The sequence below is a fragment of the Microcaecilia unicolor genome, chromosome 13 (genome assembly GCF_901765095.1).
Source record: "Microcaecilia unicolor chromosome 13, aMicUni1.1, whole genome shotgun sequence".
NCBI classification, from domain to species: Eukaryota; Metazoa; Chordata; class Amphibia; order Gymnophiona; family Siphonopidae; genus Microcaecilia; species Microcaecilia unicolor.
In genome coordinates, this window is record NC_044043.1 from 50876235 (window position 1) to 50892010 (window position 15776).

The 15776-nt window shown below is 42.2% G+C and overlaps 1 protein-coding gene across 1 annotated transcript in view; it reads right to left on the minus strand.

The window, feature by feature from the left end:
- PPM1E (protein phosphatase, Mg2+/Mn2+ dependent 1E) overlaps positions 1 to 15776 on the minus strand; it is a 243680-nt gene that overhangs the window by 20247 nt on the left and 207657 nt on the right. The window contains exons 3-4 of the mRNA XM_030186138.1: positions 14264 to 14463; positions 5203 to 5391 (exon numbers count right to left, since the gene is read on the minus strand). Of these exons, the coding sequence (XP_030041998.1) occupies positions 5203 to 5391; positions 14264 to 14463 (389 nt within the window). The remainder of the gene's footprint in view (positions 1 to 5202; positions 5392 to 14263; positions 14464 to 15776) is intronic.

A 15776-nucleotide genomic window follows, 5' to 3' on the forward strand; every position in this document is an offset into this window, starting at 1 on the left:
AACCCAAGCTAGATGTGTCAATTCCAGTTTCTATCTTCTCTCCAAATTTGCTTCATTGTTACTTGAATATTAGTTTATAGTGCATCTTTCATTTGAAAAGAGAGAGAGAGAGAGAGAAATCCCAATGCACTAAATTGTTTGCTGGTACAGAAAGATATAAGCAGTCGTTTCAGAGGCGCATGGTAAAAATAATATTTTCTTTTGTGAATTCTTGGATCTTCTCATATGTGGACTATAATTTCACACCCAAGTTATGATACTTGTGTTGTAAATTTTTCTGTAATATCTTGTTATCGTCATTATTTCCTTTACAGGATTTCTTCTCCTTGATGTTTGTTTAGAAAACGGTACATTTCTGGGGCCCAAATTGCATGAAACATGGGGTGGCGAGGGGTGGGGAAGAGTGAAGAGGTGCAAAAATATGCCTGGGTAAAGTAAAACACAAAGAAATACTGTGACCTCAGTGTCACCTTAAGAGTCAATGACAGATTACGTTTAAGGGAGGATATACGGACAAGCTTCCACCATGAATGAATCTGTACTGAATGGGCATTTTTCTTCCAAATCAATTATTATTTTAAGGTTTATTTAAGTTGTCCGCTTCAATGCAACTGCACAGTAATTATACATGTACACATTATAAATATAGGAGAAGACAAGAAGGAAGGGATCGAGAAGAAAAGTTTGGAAAACATTGATGATGGACGTTTTAGGTTTAGTAATGTGTACTAGCAGTGGCGTACCAAGGGGGGGGGGCGGTGGGGGGTGCCGCGGCACGCGCCTGCTGCGAGAGTTCGCTAACTTCTCTTGTTCACTGCAGCTCCCTCTGCCCCGGAACAGGTTACTTCCTGTTCCGGGGCAGAGGGAGCTGCAGCGAACGAGCAAAGTTAGTAAACTCGCAGCAGGCGCGCGCTGTGGCACCCCCCCCAGCGGCATGCACCCGGGGGGGCTCTTTCGCGGGGGAGGGGTCTGCGCTGCATCGGGGGGGGGGGGCGCTGCACCCAAGGGGCGGGGCGCCGCCCCGGGTGTCCGCCCCCCTAGGAACGCCACTGTGTACTAGACTTCGCTGTTATACGATTTATATTGACTGAGATGGAATTGTATACCTTGTGACCTCATCAATAAAAAATTGTTGAAACATAAGTTGTCCGCTTCAGTAGAGATGTTGTGAGTTGTTTTTATCTGTGCAATTTATAATCATGCTTGTAGTTTTGCTTTCATTATTGTTGAGATTTAGGGGGAAGGGACGTACCTATAAAAATCTGTACCTGCTTTTCCCTCTGCGTACTTTTTTTTGGTCAAAATATGTATAGTTTTAGCCTAATCCCACCTGCGAAATACCTCTGTGGCATGCGGGTATATGTCAGCATGGTTATTTGCACCTGCACAGAGGGTGGGCAATTTTTTAAAAGGAAGTTTATGGCTTTTTCTCATCTCTGTTATAATTATTTCCTGCTATATCCTGGGTCATTTGTACTTTTTTTCTTTTAGATTTACAAAGCAAACTCTGTGAATACTAAAAGTCAAAACTGAATTGCTTTTTTCCCCTAATCTCAAGTCAGGGACAAATCTTGTACTCATGATGCTTCACTTAATTAGGTTTCATCTGTCAGGATGATTAATTGCACCAGGAATCCTTTTGTGGACTCCAAAAACATATCTAGGTAATTTATTCCAAATCAAGTACTTTTGGTTGTGAATATGAGTTCAAACATTAGTCAGTATTTTGGCAGCAGTTTTGGACATTTGACAGCCAGAACAGTGGGGATATAATGGGACAGTAGGGAAACAAAGAGGTTCCTCCATTTAAGTGTGCTAGGTTTGGCATTTAATGTATGTTAACAGAAAAGATTAATTAAGAGGCACTTTTACTAAGCTGCATAAGTGTCTATGAACCCAATGCGCACCGAAATGGAGTTACCGCCCGGTTACTGTATGGCTCTTGTGGTAATTTCATTTTTGGTGCATGCAATACACGCAGCCGAAAAATCATTTTTATTTTCGGACACACGTCAAACTCCCGCATGAGACTTTACTGGTAGGTCAATGGTTGGCGATAAGGTTGCAGACCCAAAATGGCTGCACGGTAATTTTGATTTTGCCACACGTCTATTTTCAGGAAAAATTTTTAAAAGGCCTTTTTAACAGGTGCGCTGAAAAATGGATCGGTGCGCACCCAAAACCCACACCTATACTACCGCAAGCCATTTTTCAGTACACTTTAGTAAAAGGACCCCTAAATGCAAGGGGCATGGGGTAGCTACCACTCAGCGAGCCTGGCAAAATGCCCAGGACCATCCAATGGTAGCGGCTGCCTGAAGCTGCACACCATGATCCCCTCTCTGCGCCCTGGTCCGGCTTCCCCTCCCCTCCCCCCACCACCAAGCCTACATACGCTGCAGTGGGGATTGTGGTAGAGACTGCCTATAGACTTACGGCTTTTGATTCTCTTAAATAATTTAGAAATTTGAATTTGGAGATGCAATGGGATAAAACCAGGGCAAGCAGTTTGTCCTCTATAACTCGAAGCCATCTGGTCACCATTATGCACATTTACAGGAGCACTTTAGCGCTGCAGTCCCAAAACAATCACCTAGGCCAGTGGTTCCCAAGCCTGGTCCTGGAGGCACCCCAGCCAGTCAGGTTTCCAGGATATCCACAATGAATATTCATGAGAGAAATTTGCATGAGGTGGAGGCAGTGCATACAAATCTCTCCTATGAATATTCATTGTGGATATCCTGAAAATCTGACTGTCTGGGGTGCCTCCAGGACCAGGTTTGGGAGGCGACTCTGGGTGATTTACCATACCATGGTGTGAACAATAAGCACCAAGAGCATTCAAAGTAGGAACAAGCCTTTAACTTGTGGACCTGACAAACCGTTTGCCGCCCACTATTTCAGAGAATACCAACATGGCGTGCTAGAAGGCAGAACACCTTTGGTCACTATATCAGTCACTACCCTCGAATTGGGTTTATTGTGTCTGGTAACGTTTTGTTGAAACGACTCCTGACGCAGGCGGAGCACGCTGAAATATGGCCTGTGTCGGGTCTGCAAATTAAAGACTTGTTCCTATTTTGAAGGCTCCTGGTGCTTTTTGTTCGCTTTGTGTGGTTTGTACTTTGACCCTCTCCGTGTTGCTAGCTGTACCTTAAGATGGTCCCAGTATTATTGCTAGTGTCTAAAAAAAATGCCACCCCTCGGCTTGAAGCCAGTACTTACGTCAGTCAAACACCCTCCTACACCCCTGAGGGCTTGATTTCTCCTGCAATAGTTACCAGTATCCAGTGTGGCTACTTGTAAAGGCCAACTTGTGCCATAATTTCTGATGCCACATCGTGGCAACATCAACAGCCTGATGTGGTGTTAAGCAGTTGACAATGTGACACCAAAAACAGGGTTAATCTTATAAGGAGGTGTGTGTTTTAAATGCAAAGTATGTGCATACCCAGGGTGATTTTACCCATTAACACACACATTGTAAGTAGTATACTATGCCATACCTTGTACTGTTATTTCAATATTTTTACTGCTGTAATTGCCTATTGCTCATGTTTGATTTACTCTTGCTGTACACCGCCTTGAGCGAATTCCTTCAAAAAGGCAGTAAATGAATCTTAATAAATAAATAAGTGGTAACATATGCAGGTAAATGGCCAATTGCAACCAGCGTAAAAGTACACGCATTGCTCAATGGTGCGAACTTCACCTACACTCCAAACTCCACCCATGTGCACAAGTACGCGCACTGAGGTGGGGCATTTATACAAGCTCTAGGGCTCATGTAAGTGATCACACTTTAAATTAAGGTGTGTTTTCGAGCACTTCAGCCAGCATTTTATGAAGAAAACTAGACACCTTTATAGAAAGTGCTTAGAAGAAGTGCCTTATATTGTGCACCCTGTTATAAAATTACCCTCTTTATGCACATAAGCCCTCAGATTCTGTATAGGTTGCCCAAGGCTGGACGCACAATTTTGGGCACGGATCAAGGATCTGCGCATAAGCTAATTAGTAATTATCGGCATTAATAAGCACTTAATTGGCGGTAATTAGGTTAGGTTCAGATCAGCCCTGTGCCCTGTTCTATACCATGTGCTCCTAAATTTCATAGCACACAACTCAAAAAGGGGTGTGGCCATGGGAGGGGCAAGGGCAGGTCTGAAATTAGGCGATGTTATAGAATACTTGCATTTGAGCAGGGACTGTCTTTCTTCTATGTTTGTGCAGCGCTGCGTATGCCTTGTAGCGCTATAGAAATGCTAAATAGTAGTAGTAGTAGTAGTAGCTGCTGCTAGCCTTTACACCAGTCTTTGGCAGTCATAAATGCTTGCGCCCAAAAGTTAGTTGCAAAGGAGGAGATTCTATATTTGGAGCCTAAAAAAAAAAATTGGCGCTGAAATTAGTGCCAACGAAGCATATTCTATAATCGGCACCTAAATCTAGGCGCCAATTACAGAATATGCTTAGTTGATATTTCAGCGCTGATATCTATGCACATCTATTTATGCCAGTGAAAACCTGGTGTAAATCTCAGCACGTAGATTTAGGTGCACTGGGTCGTATTCTATAATTAGGTGCCTAAATTTTGAAATGCCCATTGAACACCCATTTTCCCCACCCATAACCATGTCCCTTTTTGCCTCAGCGCATTAGAAGTTTGCACACATTGTTACAGAATACGCTTAGAGAGTTGTGCGCCTAAATTCTAATCAGTGCCAATTAGTGCTCATTATTGCTCATTAAGTGCTGTTATCAGAGCTCATTAGCTTGTTAAGCCAATTAAGTTATACACGGTGTTATAGAATCTGCACCGATTTCGGCGTCTAAATCTAAGCACATTATATAGAATCCAGGGGAAAATGCACACTACACTAGTATTCTGTACAGGTCGCTTCACGCAGCGTGCCCTTTACAGAATACCAGCACATCATTTTAGTGCCTAACTTTGAGCACTATTTATTGAATTTTTCCCAAGATGCCTAGGGCACAGTATGATGATCAGGTCAAGGTTCAGAATGCACAAGTACCAGATTCTAGAGGCGGCCATGATCCATGACCCCTGGCTGAAGACTTCTCAGTGAGAGAAGTAGGCTAGAAGAGAAAGGCCAGGTAGCTATAAATTTATTTGCATTCTAGTCCATTATAATATACTAGTATGTGGTGCAATCATCCCCAATCCAAGAATAAGCAGCTCACCTCCCTTGCTGCTTTCTGCACAAAGCGTTCGTCTGTCAGGCGAAAGGCTCGGCACAGTGCCTCCGCCGGGTCGTGATGGAACATCTCCTGCTTCACCAAGTTCACATGTAGGTGCAGGGAGGCATAGACAGCGGCATCCACCCCTCCATGGCCATCAAACACTGCAAAATAAGCTTGCTCCTCTTGGTCCTAGAAATATAAACCAAGTGTCATTAATATTAAACAAGAAGATTTTAAAAAATGTAATTTTTTTGCAGATTTCCAACTCATGTTCAAATTTGTGATTCACACCCAGCAACAAAGAAAAATGCTCAGGGAAATGTTCTAGTTTTATGTTGTTTAAACTACGACTTTGGATGTTACCTTGTTCTTTCAATTGTATTGTAGGACTTTTGTATTCATTAAAAACATTTAATAATACAAAAAAAAGAAAGAAAGAAAAACACTCAACTTTTTTTTCCCCCAAGGCCAGTGAGCAGGGTTTAATGATTCAGCACGTAAGCTGAAAATTCTACTGCTGGGGGCAGATTCAACCTTCAAAACATAAGTATGGAGCCTAAACACAGATATGAAATGAGGGTAAGTGACAAGATATGAAATGAGACTGCCTTTGTCATGTTCACAAAATACTTTCCTGTATGTGCAGGGTAGGGCACAGCAAAGAACACAATTAACTCGCCAGGATTTAAAAGGAATCTATGAAACACTGTTAATGACGCCAACATTTCAGTCATCATCACTGAGTTATAGGTGGGAGATAAGGTTCCAAGCTTCACTTTGGGCCACTCCTCTCAACATTCGTGCACGACAGAAGCCATATGCTCAGTCCTCTGAATGTAAGGAGGACTATTCTCGGCTGAGTCAAGGGAGTTCATCCTACATGCCTCCTGCTTTCTGATCACAGTACTGGCAATGCTACTGTGCACTTCATGCCCCAATTATGTGTTAAGGTTTTCCGACATACCTTAGGCTTTTGCTTTTTCAGGGGGCAACTTCCTGATCTCACCTGCTTCCATTTGCCGTCAACCACCTTCTAGTTTAAATGCCTAGAAACATACTGGCCGATATTCAGCCAGTGGCAGTGGGGGGGGGGGGGGGGGGGGGGGTTTTGTCTGCTGCCGGCACTAAAACCGGAGAACTAATGCTGGGCCCTGTGAGGGCTTTGGCATTGAATTTCTGTTTTTTTTTAAAGGCTGGCTTGCACATACTTGGTTAAGTCAATATTCAGACTTAACTGGCTATGAGCTAGCACATAAAGACAGTACAGCTATTTGTGCGGTCCTATTTATATGATAAACATGGCCAGTTAGCTCTGAATATTGGAAGCTAACTGGATAATGCTACTGAAATGCCCCTGACTTAGCTGGCTTTACTTTGGCACTAACCGGTTAAGTGCTGCTGAAAATGACTGGATAGCTGCATACAAGCAAGTTAACTGGTTGGCGGCTCTTCCTGGCCACTTAACTCGCTTTGAATATGGGCCGGATATTGTCCGAATTCGCACCAAGGATTCTCTTTCCTCCCACAGAAAGATGTAGCTCATCATAACAGTATAGGCCTTTTGTTTTTCCATACATTGTCCCATCCTGTGTACCTAAAACCTTCTTGATGGTTTTCAGTCACTTACTGAACTTTGCTGTACTATATAATCTTTCCTATCTTTTTCCATGAATAGGTGCAGGGGTGGTGCAAGACAATCTGCTGTCTGAGGCAAAATTAGCTCCCCCCCCCCCCCACTTCCCTAAAATTACCTTTTCTATTTTTTTCTTCTTGTTTGTTTGTTTGTTTTTTTAAAGAAGGCGGGCGGCAGCAACTCTCATAGGCTGCCCTGCCGCCAGTCCCAGCGACTTCTCTATACTGTGGGCGGTCTGCCTCTCTGACATTTTGTGTTTCCTCGGAGGTGGGCCACCCACAGTAGAGAGAAGGGGCTGGGACCAGCAGCAGGGCAGCCTATGGGAGTCGCTGCCTTCTTTTGAAAAACAAGAAAAGAAAAAGGTAATTTCGGGAAGGGGGTTGGGGAGGAAAGGGCAGGGGGCGATGCTGCCTCACAACAGTGCCACCTGAGGCCCCCACCTCAGGCGGCCTAGTGGTGCGGCTGCCACTGGGTACGTAGCACTTCAGAAAAAAAAATATAGTCCATATCAAAGATTTCAGCCCCTCCCCCCACTTATGAAAAGCTCTCTGTGCTACAAGTAGGTTATGACTGGCTAGGTCATTGGTCCCCAGGTGGGATTACAACATCAGTGCTAGAACCCTTACTCTCTTCTCTGATCACTATCAGTATTTGGTTGGTATTCCTATGAGCTGAGGATCCTGAAAGGCATTTCAGTTTGTTGGGACCATTGAACTATGTTCCCAAGTTAATGCCTCTGATAATGGAGTCCCCTATCAGCAAGAACTTTTATGTTTTGAGCTGTTTTGTCAGTGCTTTGGGGATGTCTTTTGTACTGTTACTTTCTCTGTCTCAGGCTCCACCCTTGGTTCTTATTTTTTGAGCATCAAAATACAGGGGTGCAGTCAGACACCCAATTTTGGGTGGGTCAGGGCCCAAGGTGGGTGGGAAGAAGAGATCCACCTCTCTCCACAGGGATTTGGTCTTTCCCTGTTTCACCCACCCGCAGGCTATATGGTCTCTCAACCTCCCCCACCCCACCACCACCACCAAATACCTTTTAAATATCAGATATTCACCAGCAGCAACACCAACTGATACACACTGCTTGTGCTGGCCCCACAGCCTTCCCTCTGATGCAACTTCCTGTTTCCACATAGGTGGGAGTACATCAGACAGAAAGCTGTGGGGCTGACATGAGCAGTGTGTACCAGTTGCTGCTCACTGCCAGCAAAGATCTGCTATTTAAAAGCTATGTTGAGAGTTTTCTGCTGGAGGGGCTTGGGGATCCTCACTAGCCACATCATAGGTGTGCTGCTACTGGGGGGCCTGTGCCCACCCAGGCTCACCTATGGCTATGATACTGTCATAATGCTGCAATGCAGCAAAGAATTATCCAGGGGCAACAACTGGGAGAATGGATGCCTCTGTGTGATAAGTCATAATCTACCTGAGCCTACTGTGATCTATGTATTCTTGGGGTTGCTTCCTTCTCTGTGGCAGTGGAGGCATATTGGTTTGATGCTGTGTAATCCTGGAAGCTACTTTACTAGCAGCTAATTCTTCTTTGAGTTTGTTGAGCTCCCATTTCATAGTAAAGAGTTGGAGACAGATGGCGCAAGCTCTAAGCCTCTAGGTGGTCCATTTTAGGACTAGTGCCCCATAGTTATTGCACTGAATGAAAATCATATTGATTGGTTGGATAAAGTGTGTAGGATCATCCAAAGCCAGAATCATGCCCTGTGCTACACACCCCCTAACAACTGATCCCCTGCATCACAATTACCATATAGGATACAATAAATGGACAATAACATTTGCACCCCTGATCTCCCTTGCGCCCTGCTCACACAGCCCTCTGGATGGCCCTGCCTGAATGTGACTTTTTTTTTTTTTGTTACATTTGTAGCCCGCGCTTTTCCCACTCATGGCAGGCTCAATGCGGCTTACATGGGGCAATGGAGGGTTAAGTGACTTGCCCACAGTCACAAGGAGCTGCCTGTGCCTGAAGTGGGAATTGAACTCAGTTCCTCAGTTTCCAAGGAACTGAGTCCACCACCCTAACCACTCCTCCACTGTTGCTACTATTTGAGATTCTACATGGAATGTTGCTATTCCACTAGCAACATTCCATGTAGAAGTTGGCCCTTGCAGATCACCAATGTGGCCGCGCAGGCTTCTGCTTCTGTGAGTCTGACGTCCTGCACGTATGTGCAGGACGTCAGACTCACAGAAACAGATGCCTGCGCAGCCTTCTACATGGAATGTTGCTAGTGGAATAGCAACATTCCATGTAGAATTTCCAATAGTAGCAACATTCCATCTAGGATCTCCAATAGTAGCAACATTCCATATAGAATCTCCAATAGTATCTATTTCATTTTTGTTACATTTGTACCCTGCGCTTTCCTACTCATGGCAGGCTCAATGCAGCTTACATGGGGCAATGGAGGGTTAAGTGACTTGCCCAGAGTCACAAGGAGCTGCCTGTGCATGAAGTGGGAATCAAACTCAGTTCCTCAGTTCCCCAGGACCAAAGTCCACCACCCTAACCACTAGGCCACTCCTCTACTTTATTGAGGAATATTGTTAATGTGTATTGGGTTACCTATATAAGAACATTAAGCTTAGGGATGAGTGGGATTAAAAGAGTTAAAGTTTGCTCAGTCACTCATAAAAGATTATTAGCACAAAATGGTAATATACTGTATGCTTCAAGTAGTACCCTGGGTAGTCCTACCATAGTGGAATGCCACTTGGATGAACCAGCTGCACACTGGTGCACTCCAAGCAGTTGCCTGCTTCTGAAAACAGCCCTGTTTTTAGGACAGTAATTCTCAACCTTCGCCCAGAGATTCATCCAGCCAGCAGGGCACCCAGAACCACTGTAATGAACATGCATGAGAGAGACTGGAGAATCCACTATAAGCAGATCTCTGCAGAAGGTACCATCCATGCCTACTGCGGTAATCCTAGAAACCCAACTGGCCAGGTGCATCCCCAGGAGAGGGCCAAGAAGCACTGTTTTTAGGGGACTAAGTATGGTTCCATGTAATCAACAGCACTAGATGCTGTACTCTTCAACAATGTTACAGAGTTTTGTGAACTTAGTTGTAGTCCTCCAACAAGTTTTAAATTTTGCTGGACTTAGAAGTGAATTTACTGACATGAATATATTTCCATTTGAGACTGACATGTCATATAATTGTCTTCCAGGTTACAAACCAAAATGGGGAAATCCGACCAGTATAACATACCTTCAAAACTTCACCTGGTCCAGAGTTGAACCCTTTTGTGAAAGAACTTCCTGTGGCAGTCCAGGGGAACCAATTAACAGCCATGATGATTTAGAAGATAACCATTTGGTTTGATAGCAACATTTTCTTGTAAGGAAGGGTACAACTTGTTGGACAGGCTACAAGATTATGTTTGCACACAGGTACCTGGAGTAATGCATTCCCATGTGTAAAGCTGTTATTTGTGCTTCACCTGCAAATATTGAGGGTGGAACGCGTTCAGGAAAAGATGAGTTCAGCTATTTTTCAACTATAACTTGAAAAATTATATGTCCGATTCACTGATACTTATAGAAGCAGCATTTATTAATTGTTCACAATATGGGATCTAGAGTGGAATGCCACCAAAATGTAAAGATGTCAGTTGTGCAGATTCGATTGTCCAAAATAGTAAAACAATATCTGAATTTTTGGGCACTCCTATAAATATGCACATTGTTCAGTTTGAATGTAATCAATGGTTGATCATCATCGGTAATGCTTTAAATAAATGTGAAGAAGACATCAATTTGCATCTTCCAGTCCCAACTTGTGAAGTTGTGATAACTATAGTGGAAGACTGGAGGAGTGGCCTAGTGATTAGAGCACCAGCCTTAACATCCAGAGGTGGCCAGTTCAAATCCCACAGCTGCTCCTTGTGATCTTGGGCAAGCCACTTAAACCTCCATTGCCTCAGGTACCAACTTAGATTGTGAGCCCTCCAAGGACAGGGAGATACCCAGTGTACCTGTAACTCACCTTCAGCTACTACTCAAAAAGGTGTGAGCAAATTCCAAATAATTAAATAAACTACTAATCATGATCCAGATGTAGCAGGTAAAAATGGCCAACAGAGACCACACGTGACTCTTGTTGAAAACGTGCCCCTAATTCTTATACTGCTCATTATACAAGTTGTGACACATAACTGATTTTCCATATGAAAAACTGGAGATATTTTAATTAGAAACTATTTCACTGATGTCTTTGCTTCTACTGCTGCCCCTGAAAGATAAGGGATCCCATTAGGATGCATCTACAGAGGGTGTTGCCATGAATGTTACTCTGATGATGAACCACAGACATTGGTAAGAAATCACCATTCAACAATGATCCATGGGCTTCCATGCAGTGTCACATCATTAAGCTTGACTGTGGCTTACACTGCACCTGTTTCCTGAATTATCCAAAGTGTGATTTGCTGCTTGTTTGCATCATGAAAGCTTGCAAAATAAATAGTAACTTTAAACCACCGCTGTGACAGACACTCTCCGTTTCAGGCTCTTGAACCTTGGCAGAAGTTTTTTTTTTCAACATTTTGAAAGGACAGGCTACATTGCTCTCACTTTTTTGTGTGGTGACATTACCCACTGACACAGAAAGACTAGAGGACACCACCCTGGTGTTTCTGAGATGGATGACCCCTGATGCAGTTGACCGCCGAAACACGACCTGTGTCAAGCCCCAAAGTCTGGCTACAAACTCACACTTGGAGGCCCACTATTCTTTGCTGCTTGGTTTCAAGGATTTTAGGCAAGATTTGCACCTAGTTTTGAAGGATAAAATCTCTGAAACTTGTCCTTCAGCTCTCACAATCTTTTAAAAACAAAGTTTGCCAAATATGGAGCTAGGAAAGGATTTCCAAAGTTTAGTTTTCTGCCTGGACAGGCAGTCCTCACCATGAAGTTTGGAAAACTCCTATGCTTTGGTGCCCATCTAATTATCAAAATGGCTCTAAGCAGGTCATTTGCTAATAGCGAATGCTAATGCTGTTACTTCACATTATCTACTGCAGGTCCATTCCATGCAGCGTGCCGTGTGACACATAATGATACTGGTGCACACTTGGTAAATGATCCCCATTAAGTGAGGTGGCATAATGTAAAATATTTAGAAATACAGCATAATAAAAGTAGTTAAATATCAAGAAAATTAAAAGAGTATATACAATATGTAAATTAAACGGATCTGATAAAATAAATAAGTCTGCAGTTCTGTGATGATAGATGCAAGATTTGATTGGCAGAATTTTCTTTGATTCTTTTGGAAATGTCAATAAAGTCGTTTGAAGGGGAGGGGTATAAAAATTTTTCGCTAACATTTTTTGATCACCGAGAACGCTGATAGAATGTGGGCGTCTCTTTAAGTAAATCAAGAGTTAAGTTCTGTTATGCACTTTCGTTGCACTTTTAATTCATTGATTTTTATCTGTATTTCTAGAACAGCAGAACAGACTTCCCTGAAACAGGCAATCAAAATGTGGGCCACCATTGGGAGCCAGTTACTCCTGTCATTACAAATACAGATAAGACTTCAATTTTTATTTAAGTTTACATTTTTTATGTTATTTATATAAAGAAGTTTTGATGTGGGGTGAATATAGAGGAAGATTTTTTTTTGCCTATGATTGAATGATGGTGGTTTAAAAAACACTCTTTATTGCTTCCGTAAATTCTGAGGCTTTTTCCATCACCCAATTTTAAACCTAAAAGTTTTTTTTCTGGATTTACCTTAAGTAACAGTTAGTGATTCTTGACTTAAGTTTATTGGAGCCTGTTTTTGATTTTTTTTTATTTTTTATCTGCAATTTACAATAATTCACAATTTGATTATTTTGCTGAATGATAAATGGTACACCTGAAGACAAGTTTACATTTTCCTTTGCTATGTTTGCAGTCTCTATATGTAAATGTTATCTATCTTACTGTAGTACACTGCTTCTTAACTCAGGGCATACCCAGCCAGTTAGATTTTGAGGCTATCCACAATGAATATGCATGAGACAGATTTGCATGCACTGCCTCCTTGGTATGAAAATCTTTCTTATGCATATTTATTGTAGATATCCCAAAAGTCCCACTGGCTGGGCATGCCCTCAGGATGGGCCTAGAAACCCTTGTTTATGTATTAAAATTAAAGCAAGTTTGTAAAATTACAAATGGAAAGAATATTTCTTGAAATGTACATAGTTAGCAAGACAGCCCTGTTTTATTTATGGATAAACAATTTTTTTCAATCATGGTGCCATGTGTAGTAAAATGTTAAACAAGGTGAATCATTTCTGCCGGAAAGCTGTTGATGCTGTGTAGTTGATCGGCACATCCATAGTATACAGATTTCCTCTGTAACATTGTTGAAGATTACAGCATCTAGTGCTGTTGATTACATGGAACCATAGTTAGTCCCCTAAAAACAGTGCTTCTTGGCCCTCTCCTGGGGATGCACCTGGCCAGCTGGGTTTCTAGGATTACCGCAATGGGCATGGATGGTGCTTCTGCAGAGATCTGCTTATAGTGGATTCTCCAGTCTCTCTCATGCATGTTCATTACAGTGGTTCTGGGTGCCCTGCTGGCTGGATGAATCTCTGGGCAAAGGTTGAGAATTACTGTCCTAAAAACAGGGCTGTTTTCAGAAGCAGGCAACTGCTTGGGGTCACCAGTGTGCAGCTGGATCATCCAAGTGGCCTTCCACTGTGGTAGGACTGCCCAGAGTACTACTGAACCCGATGGGCCTTCCCTATAAAGCAACAGTACAAATCGGAGAGGCTAGGTTTATGGAAAGGGAGGTGGGTGATGGGTTCCATCTAGGAATTTGTTTATGTACATCCAAAAGGGATATATTTCTACTAGGTCACTTGGCTGAGCTGTCTTGGTCTTTATTTGCTGTGAATCATTATTGCTATATAATACATTTATGAATGAATTTTCAGGGCTGTGCTCCCTTCACTGTGTCAGCTGCTTGTACGTTCCAACAACTTTGTGTCTTATTTTGCAACTAACGGGGAGCCCAGCTTATCAAAAATATACTGAACCAACGAAAAAGGTTTTTCTGACAACTTTTCCATATATCTAAGCAGACTAACAGCAGCTAGAACACTTTTATGCATATATGAAGGAGCTGCAAAGATTCTTGAGAACTGGAAGAGCTTTTTCTAAAGTGTCTATGATGCTAAGTTTCCTCTATATAAAAGTTATGCTAATAAAATCTCACGATGGCATGAAGGTAGGTTGGAGATGCAAATTTACCCTAGGGAAGGAAAACTAATGAACCATCCTGGGACTTTTTCCTCCATAACAATATGAAAAAGGTTATTTTGTTTCCCCTACTAATTAAGAGAGATCTAGAAAGTAAATAATCCTTCCAGTGCTTGGAGCCTGGAGCATACAGCCCTTACCTCCAGATTGAAGAGGATGTTGAAGTCGGGGATGCAGACATGCTTGTCCTCCATTTTACGGCGCATGTTTTTGATGGCGTGGATTGAAGTCTCATAGTACAGATGTGGCTTCCTGAGCAATGGGAAATCCTTTACCCAGCTGCAGCAGATCTCATGCAGTTTGCTGAATGTTGCACGGGCCAGTTTCAAGGTCTCAATCTCTGTAGAGAATGAGAAATGATTTCTAAGAATGCAAAACCCACCGTTCAAAGCACCCAACTGTTCTCAGAAACCAAATCTCTAAGCAAATTTGTTCATTAGGATTTATTTACCACCTTTTTGAAGGAATTCACTTAAAGTGGTGTACAGTAAGAATAAATCAAACATGAGCAATAGGCAATTACAGCAGTAAAAATATTCAAAGAACAATACAAAGTATGGCATAGTATACTACTTACAATACTCAATAAAACATTTTAATAGACAGCATAGGGTATAAGCAAAGATGGAACATATTTATCTCATTAATAGCAGTTTTCAGTTTTAATAAAATTAAAATAATCGATCATTAATGATGATGCTTCTTGACGCACTAGTTAGAACAACTTAATAAGGTCCATCAATTTACACAGTGCAGTACAAGGAGCTTCAATCAGGAGACTCAATTTCAAATCTTTTGTCTGTTGCTGAACAGGTAACTTCCTCATCTGGGGAGAGGGACATCATTTGTATATAGATTTGCTGAATGTGGAGATTATTGTATACTACATACACCTGTTTTAAGGCAGCAGGTCTAGTAGGAATAACCATTTCACGGAGAAAGGTGTTAAAAACAAAACTGCAGCACCAATGGCATCACTTGGAATTTTGTGAAGGTAATTTGATAAACTATTTTTGTATGTAAAATGTGTTCTTATAAATTAGGTCATGCTCGGAACAAGCCAATGAACACTTGTACAGTAGGGGTGCTCGGGGTTGGAGTTGTAATTTATGCACGTAATGTATGAATGCAGATTTATACGCACATTTCTGACAAAGCATAATGTCTCTGCTCAGAATGTCAAAAGGTGTGAGAGAGGGAATCCAAAGCGTACTCGAAGGAGCAACAAACCGACAAAAGCACAAGGAGCCTTCAAGAATGAGGGCGTCAACTCAGTATTTTATTGAATCTGATTCAAGAAAATACTGAGTTGACGTCCCCATTCTTGAAGGCTCCTTGTGCTTTTGTTGGTTTGTGCTCACAATGTCTGCATTATTTCTGCAGTAGTTCTTGTATTTTTTTTAAAGATTCATGGGGCAGCTATGTGTCTTTATAAAACAGGTACCTGCTTGACCTCTCAACCTAGGCAAACTATTCTAAAATACCCTCATAGGGGCAATTCTAACTGGGCACCTGGAAGGGACCTTTTCTATAAAGGAAGGTAGGCGCCTATTTTCCTTTACAGAATACCAGCATAAGTCAGATTCATGCCTATATTTTAGGAGCAAGCACTTATATCAGCCATAGGGCTGCTGCAAATACTCATACCTTGCG